Below are 17,808 nucleotides of genomic sequence, written 5' to 3' on the forward strand. Positions count from 1 at the left end.
AGACGACACCGTCCTCGTCAGAGTGAAGTGCGTTTCGCAAGTGAAAGACGACGCTGTTTACGACGTTAGAGGGGAATAAAACTTTCTGTACGTTCATAATTATATACCTGTTTTATTTGGTTTACTCTGTGTACTATGCACTATGTTTGTTACTGGATGCATGGGTAAGGCCGCTTCTCGTGCTTTAGGTTAAGTGGTTCTTGCGCTGTGACTGCTATTAGTTGGGATACCTTAATTTACTAGCACCCACCCAAGTTATCGTGCGGTATATAACCAGCACTTCAAAAATAAATGGTCTATTTGGGGCTTCTTTCTGACCCACAACAATAATTGACATCTATCTCGCGTGTCTTTCCTTGCATTATCACCGTTCTCATCGCTGGTACCTTAAGTTCACGAACAGCGTGCGTACCATCATGATGAGCGCCGAGCTTTCAGAGAAACTTTTTTGTGTGTGTCTAATCTTCAGGGGAAGAGCGCATTGCTATAAAGGCATTTTATCTTGGTCACGTATCAAAAATGCACCGTGTTGTTCGGGCTACCCCTGCACACTCAGTAACAACTAGTTCACTGTATCTGCCAACGGACGTGCAACAACGGCTAATGCATTTTTTTTTTTTTTTTCATAGTTGTCCAAGTTTTTGACAACCACACACTTCCGTCGGCGCTGCGTAGATTTAAAAATATATAACAACACATTGCCAATACCACATGTGCACACAGCTTCAACTACTACGTCCCCAACAATATCGAATAGTAGTAGCAGCATAAAATATTTCTTCCCTATTTTTTAACAGTGATCTAAAGACTGGCGTTGAAAATTTATACTTTTAAGATGGGGACGTGCATCTCCCAGTAAATCGATATATTAGAGGAACGGTGATGCAGGAATTAACACCCGTAATTTTGAATGCATTGTGCACGTGCTAATTTTTATGAAAAAAATTGTTTACATACTTTTTTCGGCGCACTGCTTTAATCCATTTCTGTCTTCTGCTTGTTTCGTGTATTGGTTTGGGAATCGGTAGAATTTCACTGGTGGAGTCGACCTCGTCGTGTTTGCATGGTTATTGTGACAGTGGACGACGCAGCAATGTCGCCCCCTTTTCTGTTGGGGTGACATCGCGGAACGAGGGACGTTTCACGTGCAGCGCGTGCTTCGCAAATGCGTGGAAGCCAAAGGGAGCGGAAGGGTCGGAAGACTCTACTGTTGTGCGCTTTTTCTGGCAGGGGAAAGGCAAGCGCTGGCGTCGCCGGGCAAACTTGAGCGGGTCTCCCCTATAGTGAGCTTCAAAATGGTGGCCACATGGTTGCCAGCACAGCTGCCGCACTTTTCACTGCCGCGCACGCAAAGCTGACGTCACGTGCATACAACCTATTGGCTGTGAGATCGAGCAGAGTCGCCGCCTGGCGGCAACTGGCCGAAGTGGCGAATTGGGGATTGCTCCGCGAGTCGGCTGCTACCCTCGTCGTGTTTCTATGTGCGCGCACGTCATGCACATTTTCAAAGTGTGGTTTGTTCGGTCAGGTCAGCGAGAGTGTATCTGCTTCTACGTATGCCTGAAACGAGGTACAAAAGTATTCGGTCTTGTTCAGCCCCTAATGAATTGTAGTAAGATCGGTGAGTTCAACTTTCCAGAGAGCTGTTTATTGTCGTCGTGCCCTCCATTCGCCAGAATGATTTCAGAGTGGGTGCTGCTTTCTGTCTTAAGCACATCGCCAAATGCTCTTGGTATCTTCCCAAACATGAGGATTATTAAATGGTGTGTGAATGGAGCGTTTTATAGCGTCTCGGTTGTAAAAAAAAACACGCTCTAGGCCATGCACTTGTGTGCTCTTGGTAGGTGTGGAACTATGGCACTGTAGTGACTGTAGTTTATTGATCCTGCAAGGAGCCTTAGTTGTGTTTATCAGGCCATGGTACCACTACATGGAAATATTACTATCACATAAACGGTAACACATTGGTACTTAAACTGTCCTTGAGGCATAGTTAAGGTGCGCGGCTGTGTGCTTAGATTTAGGAACAATTGAAAGCGCCCAGACATTGAAAATTGATTCAGACGGAATGCCTTCTATATAATGTCGTATAATTTCACTAAAAATTTCATCTTTCTTACATTGTCTTCAGCGCTTGTGTGCCATTGTTAGAGACCGATGGAAAGCAGCGGTCATTTTTGGTGTGAAAAAAACAACAAACTTGCTTGTCACATTAACCAAGCCTTTGTTGCAGCGCTGTCATGCATGTAATCCATCGATGAAAGCTCTGTGCTGAACTCTTATACAAGATTTTCATGTTTTTACTGGTGACGATGAGCGTACACTTGATAAACGCAGTGCAGCGCAAACCGCCCTCAGCCACTAAACTTTCCTGACCAGACTTATTGACTGCCTCGCATTTCATGATTAACAATATGAGATTAAACAAATATATGCATATTAGATGTGAACGGTGGTACTGAAATAATCGCACAGATATGCGAGCTTTTTATGATCCTTCTTTCTCTCTTTTTTGTAGCATGCAGATGACAAAGATGTACATAAGTAGTTCAGTCACACTATAGCAGTGCGTGACAGGTGGAACACAAGCTAACCATGTACAAACACAGCAAAGGGGGAATTTGGTGCGAAAGCGTGAAGGGAGTCGCCCAGTGCGAGCATCCCTATGAACGGCAGAATGTGCTTTACTCGCGGGTAATGTTAACAATGCATAGGTGTCGTGCATCGATTCGGTAGAGAAGAGCACAGATAATAACAGTAAACTGTAGTCAACGCATTTATCTGCCGACAATCAGCTCGACCGCACGCAACGAAGCACACCACTGCGTGTATTCGCATACGCGCAATCGACCACTAATCCCCACTTTCGCCGGTCCGGTGCTGCTACCTATAGCCCGATCTCGCCGCGAATACATTCGTTCTCTTAACAGAGTTTGAAAGGCAGCTTTGCTGCAATACGATGTAATGGGGTGAATCATCCACAAATAATGAAGTGGCCACTGTCAATGCTGCGTAGACTGTATTTGTTTTCGAGAAGTTTGAGTAGTTCCAATAGCTTATACAGTAAAAGCTTGTTAATTCGGATTTCACGGGACCGGAAAAACTGTCCGAATTAACCGAATGCCGAATTAATGAATGAACAGAGAAAACAACATTTAAAATCAAGCTGCAGAGCATACTTTTATTTGTTGAAGTATTTTGTAATTGTCGTCTGCATTTTCGTGCAGATTCCGGCTGACATCACAATTTTTCTTAACTGTTCCAAATGGCCAACAGCACGCAAGCTGTCGGGAGTGTTCAGGCAAGCGTCCTCTAATATTAACAGCGAGATAACTCCGAGACTTCCCGTGAGGTGCGATGAGGTCGCGGCTGTATCTCCTCGCATGATTCTTCGTCGGAATCGTGATCTTTATGGGCGCCCGTGACATCATTAATAATCTCTTGATCGTTCAGGAGACCACTCGTGGCGACACCATGATCAGTTGCGATGTAGTCCTGAAAGGTCACATCTGTTGGAAGGACAGCATCGAAAGTCGGGCAGTCATCGTTGGTGGCCTCGGCTGACACCTCCTCGATCAAAACCGCTGTGCCGAAAACAGTTGGCGATGACTTGCGGCAGAGTGTTTTTTCACATGTGGGCGATGATGTGCACTGCGCCGAGTAAGTCCACTTGATACAACTTTCCAGCTTCTGAGCATAAGATCATTCGCTCTAGCAGGTACTTGCGGTACTTCGACTTCACGTAGTGAATGATATCCTGGTCCATCGGCTGAAGAGCAGACGTAGTGTTGGGCGGCAAAAAAACTACTTTGATGCTCTTCAGTTCGACTGTACAGTTATGAGCACCAAAGTTGTCAACAACCATAATTATCTTGCGGTCCTTTGATGTGAAGTGCCAGTCCAACTGCTGCAGCCAGCCGCGAAAAATGTCCGATGTCATCCATGCCTTCCTGTTCGCTGTGTACTCGACAGGAAGGCTTTTGACGTTAAAACAACGTGGCTTAAGCGCCTTCCCGACGACAAGTAGTGGCAAGCGCTCCGTGCCAGTCATATTGGCGGCAAGAAGCACAGTTATCCTTTGCTTGCACTTCTTGCCACTAATGCACGCGTCCCCTTTGAAAGCCACCGTCTTGTCGGGCAGAGCTCTGAAAAATAGAGCAGTTTCATCTGCATTGAACACGTCACGTGGTTCATATGCGGCGATGTGCTCCAGCAGCTTCACATTTCTCCACTCGGTGGTCACGCTTTCGTCAACACTGGCCTTTTCGCCGCACAAACTCCTGAAGACAAGTTCGTGTCTCTCTCGAAACCTCGCAAACCACCCTTCTGACGTTTTGAACGATTCAGTGTTCATCATTGCAGCGTACTTCTCACCTTGCGCCATGATGAGAGGTCCGCTCAAAGGCAGATGCGCATTGCGACAGTCATTAACCCACCGGAGCAAAGCTTCTTCGAGCTGGGGATGAGCTGCGGTTCGCAACCGCTTTCTAGAGGCATGAAACTTCTCGCTTTAGAAGGCTTGTCGAATCTGTTGTTCAGTTTTCACATACGTTCCCAACGTGCTCCGCTTCACGTTGTACTTGATCATAACCTGCAGTCGGGATTCGCTGTTCTTCAGTGCTTCCAAAATTTCCACTTTAGTCGCCAAGTTCTTCGCGTCGTAGTTCTGCCGCTTTTTCGGCATTGCCATCACTGTAGCGCACGATGGTGGTGGCATGCAAATACGGTCACAATGGAAGAAAAAGAGAACTCCGCAAGAAGAGATGGTTCCGACACGACAACACAAGGGAAAATGGCGTCGGAGGCGCTGAGTGGAGAAGAAAGACGACGCCGACGTTCGGTGACGCTGCGATCGCCCCCACTAGTTGATGATGATGGCGATGCCACTCAGGTTTCGGTTTCTCTCCAGTGGTGCCAGCGCTGCTTTATCACACTTTTGTGTAGCAGCAGCCGTCAGCATTTGTCCGAATTAAGCGGTGCAGAGCCGAATTCCAACGAAATAACGAAGCATTGGTGCCATAGATTAACATGCACTTTGGCCGGGACCAATAGAGCCGTCCGAATTATCCTAATTTCCTAATTAACGGATGTCGAATTAACGAGCTTTTACTGTATTTCAGTGCAAATTGAACAGGAAACACTATATGAGAAATATTATAAGTTTGGATATTTGAACACCCATGGTACAAACTCTTAGAAGTCGTTGAAATAGAAAAAAATGCACTCGGCAAATGGCTATCTTTTCTAGTGAAAAACACATCCGGGACGACATGTGCCATAGGTAAAGCCACAAGGGCACCAGTGTTTTGAATTGTTTGTTCACACTGCCTATAAGTTGTGCCTTCTCACCTAATCTGTTTCTTACCCTATGGGCTTGTCGCATTTTCAAGGCTGGTAATCCTGTGTTAAAAGTCAGTATGGTTGCTCTTCGTGTCAAATTGTGTAAGCTCAGAGTGCCAGTTAACCACGCCTATTCAAATCGATTACGAGTGATCGACGCTCTGGTTCGTCAACTTTGGCATGTTAAATTTTGTTCTCGTGGACCCAGACTTTTTTAGTAGTTAGTCCAGTCACTCGACTTTCAGAATAAATTTGATTTTGCCCGTTTTGGCCACATAGTATTTTCGAAAGACGTTTGCTTGAACCAATGTGTATGTGTTGTTGGAAAAAAGCACTAGGCTGGCAAACTTGACAAAAGTGCGTGCCCCTTGTGAATATGCAACAGTAGCATCGAATGTCCCTAATCAAAAGAATCTTTGCAAGCCAAATATCGAAATAAAGAGTCAGCTTTGCAATTCGATAGAGTTGAGCAGTAGTAAGTGCCTGAAATTTATGCCACCTATTCAATAATGAGCTGTTGTGGGGAGTCGGGCAAAATTTATTCTACAAAAGATATTTCTGAAGGTCCGTCGTATGTTAAACTCTTTCGCTACCACGCCTATTCAAATCGATCACCTGTGATCGAAGCATTCGGATCTTCAGTGTTGGCATGTTAAATTAGTTTCTCGCGCTTCCAGCACTTTCTAGTAGTTAGTCCAGGCACTCAACTTTCAAAATCAATTTGAATTTGCCCGTTTCGGCAACACAAGATATTTGACAAACCTTTGCGTAAACCAATGTGTGTGTATTGTTCAAAAAGTGCACTAGGCTGGTGAACTTGACAGAAGTGTGTGCCTTTTGTAATTATGGTACAGTAACATCAAAGTTCTGTAATGAAAACAACCTTCGCAAGCTGTATATCAAATGAAAGTGTTAGCTTCGCAGTTTGACAATGTTAAACAGTAATAATTGCCATAATATTATCAAGATATTCAATAGAGAGCTGTTACTAGGAATCAGGGAAAATTTCTACAAAAAATATATGCCAAGGTCTACTGTGCATTTTAAGTGTCGAAATGGCTCTCTGTGACAGTTTCCAGCAGCTGTAGTTTTGCTTGTATTGTTGAATCAGGCACAGGGTTGCATCTATAGTGTCATTAGTCGCTCCTATGACGCCATCGTCACGCACGCATAGGTGTGCACCAGCGCTGCAAAACCCCTCCGCTCGTCAAAGCACTCTTGTTACCCGACCTGACTTGAGTTAGGATAAGCTTCGAGTTCGAAGATGACAGCACCTCAGCTTCAAGTTTAATGACTATGATGTTTTGCGTCAGCCTGAGACATCTGCAGCCATTCATGGGTTCGTTTTGTATACATCCTCAAGCTCTATCTTCCGCCACAACTGCGTATAGCTTCTGACCTTTGTGCATAATCATAGAGCATATAAGCCCTTGTAATAAGCTTTTAAGCTTAATAAAATGAAGAATTGATTTGATTGATTGACATGGGGGTTTAACATCCGAAAACCACCATATGATTATGAGAGACCCCGTAGTGGGCGCTCCGGAAATTTCGACCACGTGAGGTTCTTAAACGAGCACCCAAATCTGAGACACTGGCCTACAGCATTTTCGCCTCCATCGAAAATGCAGCCGCCGCAGCCGGGATTCGATCCCGCTACTTGCGGGTCAGCAGCCGAATACCTTAGAGTCTAGACCACCGTGGCGGGGCGAGGAATTGATTTGGGGGTAATAGGTTCATTTAAAGAGACCCTCCAACACTTTTTCAAGTAGCCAGGGAATGGATTCACTAAAGTAATTTACCGCCACAAGCATTTTTAGAATCCGTTCAGTATGAGCGAAGTTGAAAAGATTTGTTTCACACTGCAATTGTATTGTCTCTTCTTGTCCCGACAGAAGCGCTGGAAGCTCAGCCGGGAGGGATGCCGTGGAGAAAGATAATACGTTACGTGTCCCTCATGACCTTTAGCACTTTTTCTCCTTTTTTTTTCTTCGAATATGTGGCTTTGTGGACAAGGGGCGGCCCCAGGAACAACCGAGCGCACCATGTTATAATCAGTCCATGGCTGATACAATCGCTGTGACCAGTGATTTTTGAGTTGTGGTGTCATTTGCAGAGAGAAAAAAGCAATTTTTAGCTTACTTTGAGATTTATTGTCAATTGCAGGCCACATGCTGCGCTATAACATTTGGCTCGCGTTTTCTGGTTTGCCTCAACTACCGATGGGCAGCGTTTTTTGCTCAAAAACCTGCTCAAAAAGAATTGCAGGTGGCCTTTTGAACTTGAAGGGAGCTTCCTGGCCGGGCAGATTTCTTTTGTTGAGCTGTTTTCACGGCTTAGCACTTTAACACTGCAGTGAATCCATCTTTATAAGTGGTTACATGCAGATTAATGTACACCCATTTGTTTATGCAAATGCTTTGAAATTTTCAACAATCTGAATTTGAATTGGAGGAAATTTCGAATACTCTACTATTCATTCAAGTATTCGAAACATTTGAATATTTGCACAAGCTTGTTCCAGAGGCATTTTAGTCTGCTTCGCATTGCATTGTATGAGAATGATGTGTATATTTGCAACTGAACAGCACGTTTCCCAATGCATTGGATCTTTTGAGAATTGACCGGAGACTGGCAGAAAATGGTGTAGATTCCCAGAGCTTAACTATATGTTTCCTCAGTGCACTTCTTGTACTAGGCAGCCAGGACATGTTATTACTACAAAATATAGCCTTTAAGATTCCAAGTCACTGTCACTGCGGTGTCAGTTTATGAGAATAGTAATAAAAGTGTGGCAATGTTGGCCAACAGGTCACGCCACCTGTCACTTATCAGGGCACGTAAACATCACCACAAAAACTAATTGTGGCAAGGCATAGTTCGATTCTAATTACCTGTGGTGGATTGCATTTGCTCATCAACCAACAAGTTTTTTGATGCATGAAGTTCTCTCTAAAGTTTCGCCGACCCATGAAAGTTTGCTCAAATTGAGGAGGTGTGGATTGGCAAGCTTTTACATCCTACAAACCGCATTGTGCTTTCCTGAAGTTTCGGCTCCTGTACTACAACTGTGTAATGGGGTCACACTGCAGCTGGACTTGGAGATGTCATTTGCCACTGCAGAAGACGTCATGCAGCTCACGGAATCCCTGCTTGTAGCCGCTTGGCTTCGGCCGCCTCTGGCTGCAAAGCATAAGCAAGAGCCGGATCGAGAAGGTGCGTTCTGCTTGCAGAAGCCATTTCCAATCATGACATACGCTGAAGCGGTGCAGCGGTACGGCACTGAAAAGCCTGACCTGCGACTGACTGGCATGCTGGTAAGTGTACACGCACACTTTTGCCAGTGCTTGCAATGCACTAGATGTAGAAACACTTGTGAAGGGAGATGGCCACGCTGGTACAGTCAAGTGTGGTCAATATCAAGATTTGAACAGGTCCATGAAAACCTTGAAAAGCTTTGAATTAGAAAAGTGTATTTTGAAGGCCCTTGAAGGTCCTGGAATAGTATTCTTCCTTGAAAACCCTTGAAATTTGGGGAACCTTGAATTTTCTGGCCTGCACATAATGCAATATTCAGTGATCCCACTTCTGTTCGAAAGTGCACCAAATAAGATTTACTGCACCATCCTCATGATATCAATGACAATTGTGCCAAACTGCGCCAAAGTCAGATTTAGGAGCGTTTATCACCGGCAATAACCACGCTGGCGGGTCTGAACATGTGAATCTTGTTCTTGAGGCAACCAAAGTCACAATCGCGTGCATAGAAATATTCCGCCGAATTAATAGCGGGTCTGCGTGCATTCTAAGTAATCCACGATGCTATGTTTGGTATCAAAACAACTTCTGTTGTGCAAGTCTGCTTTAATAGTGAAACGGGCTTTCCGCAGGAGCTTGTGACGTTTAATTCAATCAGTGCATGAAACTGTGGCGGCGATTCGTCGGTGGACTTCTAGATATCCCAATCTAATTTCCCGCGCTTCGTGTCTACAGAAGAACATGTGCACAGTGGAAGTGTGTTGACACTTTTCCTTTAATATACGTTATGCCTGGATCTTCATTCAGAAGTTCATTTTTGTGATTCCTTCTACCAGGACATCGGCGTTTGTAATCTCTGTTGTGGTTGATTGATATGTGGGGTTTGGCGTCTCAAAACCACCATATGATCATGAGAGACGCCGTAGTAAAGGGCTCCGGAAATTTCGACCACCTGGGGTTCTTTAACGTGCGCTGAAATCTGAGCACACGGGCCTACAACATTTCCGCCTCTATCAGATATGCAGCCAGGATTGAATCCCGCGACCTGCGAGTTAGCAGCCGAGTACCTTAGCCACTGGACCACCGCCGCGGGTCAATCTCTGTTGTAATAAAAGCTCCTAAAACACCCTGCCATTTCGACCTCGAGATTGTTAGGGTTCATATTTAAAATTTTCCCATGTTTTTTTTTATGTCATCTCATTATTAGAAGCATGTTTTTTGGTTGTAGCAGCCGAAATTCAGTCTAATTACGTGTAGCTTTCAATAGGGAGGCGGCGGCTATGCGGTTGAAAGGCCCATGGTGAAGTGGCTATGCCTTCATACACGCTCACCTTTCGGTTTCCAAGGTCAATAGCTGACGGTTAAAAAAAAATTAAACACCACGTCATCGCATTCATTGCTTCGTTTTTTTTAGGGTGTGGGTGGGGGAGGAAGCGACAGATGCATTGCTTGAAGGGCGCATTCGCGAGCGTGCTGTCTCAAGGCCTAATGAGGCATGCTCGTAAACTTTCTGTGCTACTATAACCTTTGCTTCACGTTTCGATAACTGACAGTGCCAAAACTGCTTTGGCAATTCGAGTGATCATTGTCCTTTAGCCAGCATCCAACTGAGTTATGAGACGTCATGTCCAAAAAATACTATTTGTTAGTTTCACTTAGGTTGTTAGCAATGAATTTGATACCAATAGTATGTTCGTATTGAGAGTACAAGATAGAAGGGTAAAACAGAAGTCTATAATGGCTACCGAATTAGCGTGAATGCCAGTGACCACACCCAAAGTTCATAACTCCCTCCTCCCTTGCATTCCTATTTTCTCCCTGCTTTCTGAAGATGGGTGACGCATTTCTCTCTGCTTGAATAACAATCGATGGCAGGCCTGGCACACGGGGTGATGCTATCGCATCTGCACTCCGTGTAAAGGAGGTAGGTTGGCTCTTTTATTATATGGACCGTCTCGGCTGGTGTTTTCCAGTCGCCACCGTCATTCACCATATATGTATACGTATCTATCATATTTACTTGCATAATCCTCGCACTTTTTTTGCCGGAAAACCGATGAAAAGTTGGGGGGTGCGAGAATTATACGAGGAAAACGTACAGAGCGAAAAATAAAACGAAGTGGCCGCAAATCGGGATTCTCACACCAACAACTAACAGCAAGTTTTTAAGAAGTACTAATTAAAACTTACCTCAACAATATAAGCAGACGTTCAACACAAGACAAGATTAAATTGAGACACAAAAAGTGAAAGCAAATAGTCGAGAATTAGAATACCATACGCAAAGCTTGCAGACGTTGCGGGCGTAGTGGTAGCGTTCGTCACTCAACAGGAGCCCTCAAAAGGTAAGCGTGGGACGTCAGTATTGGGCTGATGGCTATTTAACAGATTTGTCCCCAGTTTCCTTCTTAAGAAATAAAGTTTACCATTAATCCTACGGGCCTTCTGGTGGCCCTGTTTCCGTTCTTTAGTGCATTATCTATCACTTGCAACTTGAAAGCAGCCGTACAGCTTCAGTATCGCCTCATAACTTGACAAGGTTACCGACGCAACATACAAAACACGCCGCAACGCGCACTGGCCACTTCAGCTTCGCTTGAGTTGGATTGAATCTCTGTGCAATAGTAGGCTTGATGCTTAAGAGATGGCGCCAGATGACGTGCGCTATCATCATCAGTGGCTGGAAAGAGCAGACGACATTATTGCAGCAGTTTTCGGGGTGCGATAATTACTCGAGGAAAAAAAGAAATCGTATTTTTGTTGGGCGATGTGAGGGGTGCGAGAATTGTGCGAGTGCGAGGATTACGTGAGTAAATACGGTATACATATATGAAAAATCAAGAAAGAAAAAAAAAGCTGCCCATGCTTGGTGCCCAACTCGTCAGGATGCGCAGAGGCACGCTTATCTCCCTCGTGTACTTTGTCCCGCGAATGGGGGGGGGGGGGGGGGTATAAATGCTTGTGTGCATACGCTTATCTTTCGGTGGGGAGAATTGTGTGCCTTCAGCTTTCACCAGAACGATTGCGTTAGTTGTTGGGCCCTGCACAAAGGTCACTTTGCTGGCTGTACAGGCCCTGCTTGCGAGAACAGCGTGCTTTTCATACACAGCGAAGTATAACAACTGGGACACTTGTTAGTTTAAACAGATCTATACTTGTGCCTACGTTTCGGGCATCGTCTATGGCTAAACAGCGCATTAAGTGTCGAGCCGTAAACATTGTTAGTTCGCTCTCGTCCTGTGTTTATTGTTTTCGTGTGTCATTTGTGTGTGAATAGCGTGCTGCACATTTTGATCTGCTTGCCGTTGTCAGCATTACATTCCAAGTTGTTGCTATCGCATTCATTGCTTCGCCCTTGCAGCGAAACTGTGACTTTTTTTATCTCAGCCCGCTTGTAAGACACACAATGCGTGGGAAGATGTTATCGATTGGGGTATTACACAAAGCATGACGGCAACAGCCAGTGGCATAGCCAGGTGGCGGAGAGGGGGGCACATCGGGAACGTACCCCCCTTCCTCGTCGAAATATTTTTTGCCATGGCATATATATAGCTCAATATTACCATTCACATGTCCCCCCTTCAGATCAAGATGCACTCCCCCCCCCCCCCCCCCCCAAATAAAAAAGCTTACCTATGCCCCTGGCGATGGCAAAAACCGGTCAAGAATGTCCTTGCGAATGCTATCGCAATAAAAACAAAATGGCTCTCGTCTTCTAGTCGTCTTAGGCATATGCATAAGGTACCCTGGGAGGTACTTTTTTCTTCATGCACTGCTTTTAAGAATACTACAGGGAGATTTTGGAGTATAAACAGAATGCCCTAGCCACATAAAACATAGCTGCGAAATGAAAACGAATTTTGTTAAATCGTTTAGTTCCAGCACAGAGAGATTAGTGCCGGAAAAAGTTTTTTCATGAGATTTGCTAAATGATATCACGTTAAGCCCAGCAGTATAATCAGTTGTGAAGGAAAATAACCTTTCTATATCATTTAAGTCTTCTAAGGGAAATGCATTTGTGATTGTGCGTGTGTCTCTAGTGTTGTGCGTCACAGCATTTGTCTACCATATATACTAATAACCACATAGGTGTACAGAATGTTCTTTTATGAATAATAATTTTATTCAACCAGTATTCTGTTTATTTGCTTCAAAAATATTTACTGAACAAGTTTTTTCAAATCGCCAACATAATGAACCCATTATTTTTGCATCATCATTTAAAATAGGGAATGCTCCTAAGATGACTGGCTTCATGAGATTTGAAATGAATGGAAATATTTCTAGCTCTTCACTGGAGACAAGAGCCTCAAAATAATCGTTCATGCCCTAGAATGTAATTGCAACTTGCTTCTCCTCCAGGATGTAAGTGAAGCTAGCTGCTTCAGATTGCTCCAAAATGAAAAATTTTGCTGCTCCAAAGTTTTTTAAGATGGGAAATTTCACTGCTCCAAAGTGCTACAAAATGAAAATTTTGATGCTCTAATCTGCTCCAAAATAGAAACTTTTGCTACTCTAAAGTGCTCCGAAATAAAAATTTGGCTGCTCCAAAAATTGCTCCAAATCTGAAGACCTCAGTGGCATCACTGATTATTGAACCATTTATTGATTATGTAGAAGCAGGTCCCACTATAAATTGCACTTGTTCCCGAAATTCAAGGGCTTTCAAGGAAGGCTACAATTCCAGAACCTTCAAGGGCCTGGAAAATGCACTTTTCGAATTCAAAGATATTCAAGGTTTTCAAGGATCTCTCCGAACCCTGAATGTGCATTTATCCAGGTTCTTGTTGACATAATTGAGGAAGTGTTTCACATTAGATCGTAAAAATGTCAATGCTCAACTTTCTTACACAATTGTGGCACTGAGGAAAGTAGCCCTTAGAAATCTCAACATTGCGATGCACACATGTTGCCATTTAACCCTCCCCCGTCAGTGCTTATACCAATTGATACCCTGCTGTTGATGATGATAAGTTTGAATTTCTTGATTCTGAACCATACCTGGACAGCTAGCATCATCCTGCACGTAAACAGAACACGAATGCTGCGATTTTTTGCTTGCTTGGTTTAGCTTCCTGCCATGCAGAGTTTTCTAAATGTGCCACTACAACTGGCTGTGGTACTTCCCAACATGGTGTTAATGTCCTGCATGGTGATCTTGTCGAAATTCTGCATCTATATCAAGTTCGGTCCACGTGTGCATGAAGTTTTTGGCACCGGCAGGATTATTATCCCATTTGTCTTTTGTCACGTTTAAAGAACGAATGAAGTTTAAAATAAAATAGAAAAATTGGGGCTTTACAATAACAATCAATTCTTTGCATTGTTTTCTGTGCACTTTTAGCTATATTTTTCAAAAAAAATTATTGCTCTAGCTGTCATAATTCACTTTTACAACAACCAAAGTGGTAAAAATTTGTGCTCTGTAAAAATGAGAAAGATGGTTAATAAAACTTTATTTAGCCTTATCGAGTGAAAAATATCATGGCACACATACTTTTAGTCAGTTAATATACACTGGGCGTGTAATGGGACTTATTGTTTGCATAAGCATGTAATTTCTTGAAGTTTTGCTACAAGTTGTCGCCGTGTGCTCGTCTGCCGACAAGGCCGCTTAATAGTTTGGTCACAGTACCAACGCCAACGTGCGCATGTCATCCACGATTTGACATTTGACGCAGTGATGTTTTCCGGCTTGTAGAGATTGAAGTACAGAGATTTTGTGAACCGAACTCGTGCACTTGCTCATCAATTTTGAGGCTGCAAGAGTAGCAAGGTGTTAGTTTCCTTTTCACGTAAGACTGCCACATTCTCGGTCGGAGACCCCGACGCAATATGTTCATCGTTGCGAACACGTCGTTTAAAACACTCAAGCTGTTTCCAGAAGCCTATATTGCGGGGGTGGAGAGCATGTTCACTGTAAACGAATTGATTTTCTGTTTGTCGATGCGCAGCGAACTTCACCCTGACGACCCATCACGCAGTTCACACCCCAACAAGGTTGTTTCGTCAGATGGGGGAACCGTAGCATCTGGGCGTTTTGCGATAAGACTGTGCTTCCGTTCCGTCGCTGCAAACATTGATATCTCTTGGCACTTCACTTCTGCTTTTCACTTGCCGTCCTATTAAGGCTGCAAAACACGGCTGCTTTCGGCGACCTTGTTGGCAACCGACGGGCTCATGAATCTAGCGTCAGTTAGGCCTACCCCGGTGACTTGGCGACTGCTCCATTGACCGCCGCAAGTTCGTCACCCTCGTTGTCCTGAGCCATAGCGGGGCTCATTCTGAAGTTCACGGCCAACGATCGCCTCCCCCTTTCAAAAATTTGTGTGGCGCAGAACTTTTTTATTGCAGCATGCAGTCAAAAGCACCACGACAAAACTGGAATATGCCCATGCGTGTCTCGATAGTGATGCAGACGCTGGAAATGCCACTTGGCCAATCGCAGGCCTAGGTTTTGTCACGTGCCCCAAGCAGCCTATGAACTGCGAGCTGGTACTTCTCGATGATGCATTTTTTTAATAAACTAATAAGCAAGGCAAGGCAGCGGTGGCAAGAAATTGAAAATGAAGAAGAACTCTTCTAAACGAAACTTAAATAGGAATTTTCGCCACCAAGTATCCAGAATTGTAATCGACAACATTGAATTTAACTCGCCTATCGACATAGCTGACTCTTTCTGTTCCTGCCTTTTTAGCGCTGACGCACCCTGTCCCACACAAATCACGCCACTTAGACGCCTCCCTCATTCGTTTTTTCTCTTTCCTACTACTCCTGAAGAAATGCATAATGCCATAAAACACCTCAAATCTACCGGTGCAGCAATTGATGAAGTCCTGTCTGCTCATATAAAACTCATTTCGCCCCTAATTTCTGATATATTGTGTTTTATTATATATTCAAGACAGACGTATTTCCTAAAGAGCCTAAACGCGGTAAAATTATCCCAGTTCATAAAAAAGGTGATAGGACATTGATTAATAATTACCGACCCATTTGCATTCTGCCCTTTTTTGGTAAAGTTCTTGAGAAGTTGATTGGAGCACGCCTAACCAATTACCTTGATAAATTCAATATTCTGTCCCCTTGTCAGTTCGGCTTTCGCAATAATTTCTCTACTGATCTAGCACTCATTCATCTAACCGATGAACTAAAAAAAATTATTGACAAAGGCTTATTTGCAGGATCAGTATTCATCCATCTAACAAAAGCATTCGACAGTCTAAATCACATCATTCTCTTTAATAAACTTGAAGCGATCGGTGTATGTGGTCCTGCTTTAGCCTTACTAAAAAGTTACCTGCATAATCGCGTTCAACTTGTGTCTATTTCTAATGTATATTCTAAGGAATTATCTACTAATATTGGTGTCCCTCAAGGATCTATTTTAGAACTGCTCCTGTTTTTAATTTATATAAATGATCTTCCTAACTGTCTGTCCTTCACTAATTCCATTTTGTATGCTGATGACACTACCATATTTACTTCTGACAAAAGCATTTCACTTCTCGTCGACAAGCTAAGCACTGACTTGAAAAATGTTTCAAGTTGGTGCAGTGCTAACTTGTTAACTATTAACGCAACCAAGACTAAATTTGTAGTATTTTAAACGCATCAAAAATATTCAGCATCCTTTCCTTCATTGACTTTTGGCTCGCACTCTATTTTTCCCAGTCCCTGCTCTTCTTTTCTCGGAATTTCTCTCGATTCTAGCTTGAAATACATAGATCATATTTCTGACATCAAAAAGAGAATAGCATACGGCATTTGCGCTCTGATTAAAACTCGTCCATACTTCACACGTTCCACTTTACTGTCACTCTACTGCTCATTCATTCGTTCTCATATTAATTATGGCATAATGTGCTGGGGTAACACCTATAACACTCATTTGGCTTTCCTTCAAGTACTACAGAACCAATCCATAAGAATCATTACTAACAGTTCACGTTTTTCTAGCGGTAAATGCCTACTTCACGATAACGTTTTGACCATTTCAGAGCTCCTCAATTACAACTTAGGTATCATATTCTATAAATACATAACCAAGACACTACCTCCTATCTGCTTCTCATCTTCCGACCTTGTTGCTCATAGTAATACTAGATTTGCACGTAACAAAAACGTCCTTTTGCCTAAGGCACGTACAAAATATGGCAAACTGACTGCTGAATTTTCATCTATAGCATTTTGGAACACAATCCCATCTGTTATTAAAAATGCTAGAAACTTGCATCACTACAAGAAAAAACTAAAATCACACATTATGGATGCCTAGTCTTACTGTTTCTTTCCATAGCGCCACCTTGTTTGAATGTCCCCATGTTATGTATTACAACTTTTTGTATTCTTTTTCAGTTATGCTCTTCACATTATTCATTGATTCATTTGGTTTTCTTCTATGTTTGTTTTCCGTTGGTATGTACATATTGTATGTGTATGTATGTATGTATTTATGTGTATATATGTGTATATATATGTGCATATATGTATGTATATATGTATATATTTCAATGTTCTGTTGCAATTATGCTTAGTTTATAATTTTGATTATTGCTTATGTTGCCTCCAGCAGTGTTTTATCTCAATTTGCCCTTAACAGGAGGTCCCGATACAGTCTTTGACTTTGGGACCTCCTTCTGTATACTAAACACGTCACATTCTTGTATTCGTATCAATAAAAAAAATCTGAAATCTGAAAAAAAGATTCTGAAAAAAAAAGATGGCCACAGTAGCTTGTGTGTACGGCAATAATGTGGCGCAGAAAAAGCACGATTTTAGCATCTATTTGGGCTCACATCCATCTCATATGGGTGCTATAAATTGATCTTGCACCAAAAATAATGATACGAGAAGGTAGAAACTTCTCAGATAAGTGCAAAAATAGGTACATATTCCGAAAATGTCAGCTTCAAAAAGTCGATTTGTTTTTTGCAATTTTCCGTCTTCTAAGACCTGTGGCCGCTTCAGAGCAATGGCGCGAGTTTGTGGCATTATTTAATTCACTCGTGAGCACACAGCACACAGTGGGTGTTGCTTAGCACGCGAAAAGGCCAAGGTTGTTGCTGGTGGGGTTGTTTGCACTTTTAAATAAAAAATGATCAGAAAAAAAAAACGTGGTTTAATGGCCAAGTGCTCGTTTTTCAGGGTGAGTTGATGTATACAACGAATTACTGATATTGCAACTTATTGTGGGACTTTTAAGTTCCT

At 43.1% G+C, this 17,808-nt stretch overlaps 1 protein-coding gene across 8 annotated transcripts in view; it reads left to right on the forward strand.

The window, feature by feature from the left end:
* Window positions 1–17,808, forward strand: part of AspRS-m (aspartyl-tRNA synthetase, mitochondrial) — a 382,875-nt gene that overhangs the window by 135,451 nt on the left and 229,616 nt on the right. For 6 of the 8 annotated variants that reach the window (XM_075880715.1, XM_075880709.1, XM_075880711.1 and 3 more), the window contains one exon: window positions 8,433–8,657. The exons of the other annotated variants lie outside the window; for them this stretch is intronic. In XM_075880715.1, the coding sequence (XP_075736830.1) occupies window positions 8,433–8,657 (225 nt within the window). The remainder of the gene's footprint in view (window positions 1–8,432; window positions 8,658–17,808) is intronic. 8 annotated transcript variants of the gene reach the window in all.

This window comes from Rhipicephalus microplus, chromosome X (assembly GCF_043290135.1).
Source record: "Rhipicephalus microplus isolate Deutch F79 chromosome X, USDA_Rmic, whole genome shotgun sequence".
NCBI lineage: Eukaryota > Metazoa > Arthropoda > Arachnida > Ixodida > Ixodidae > Rhipicephalus > Rhipicephalus microplus.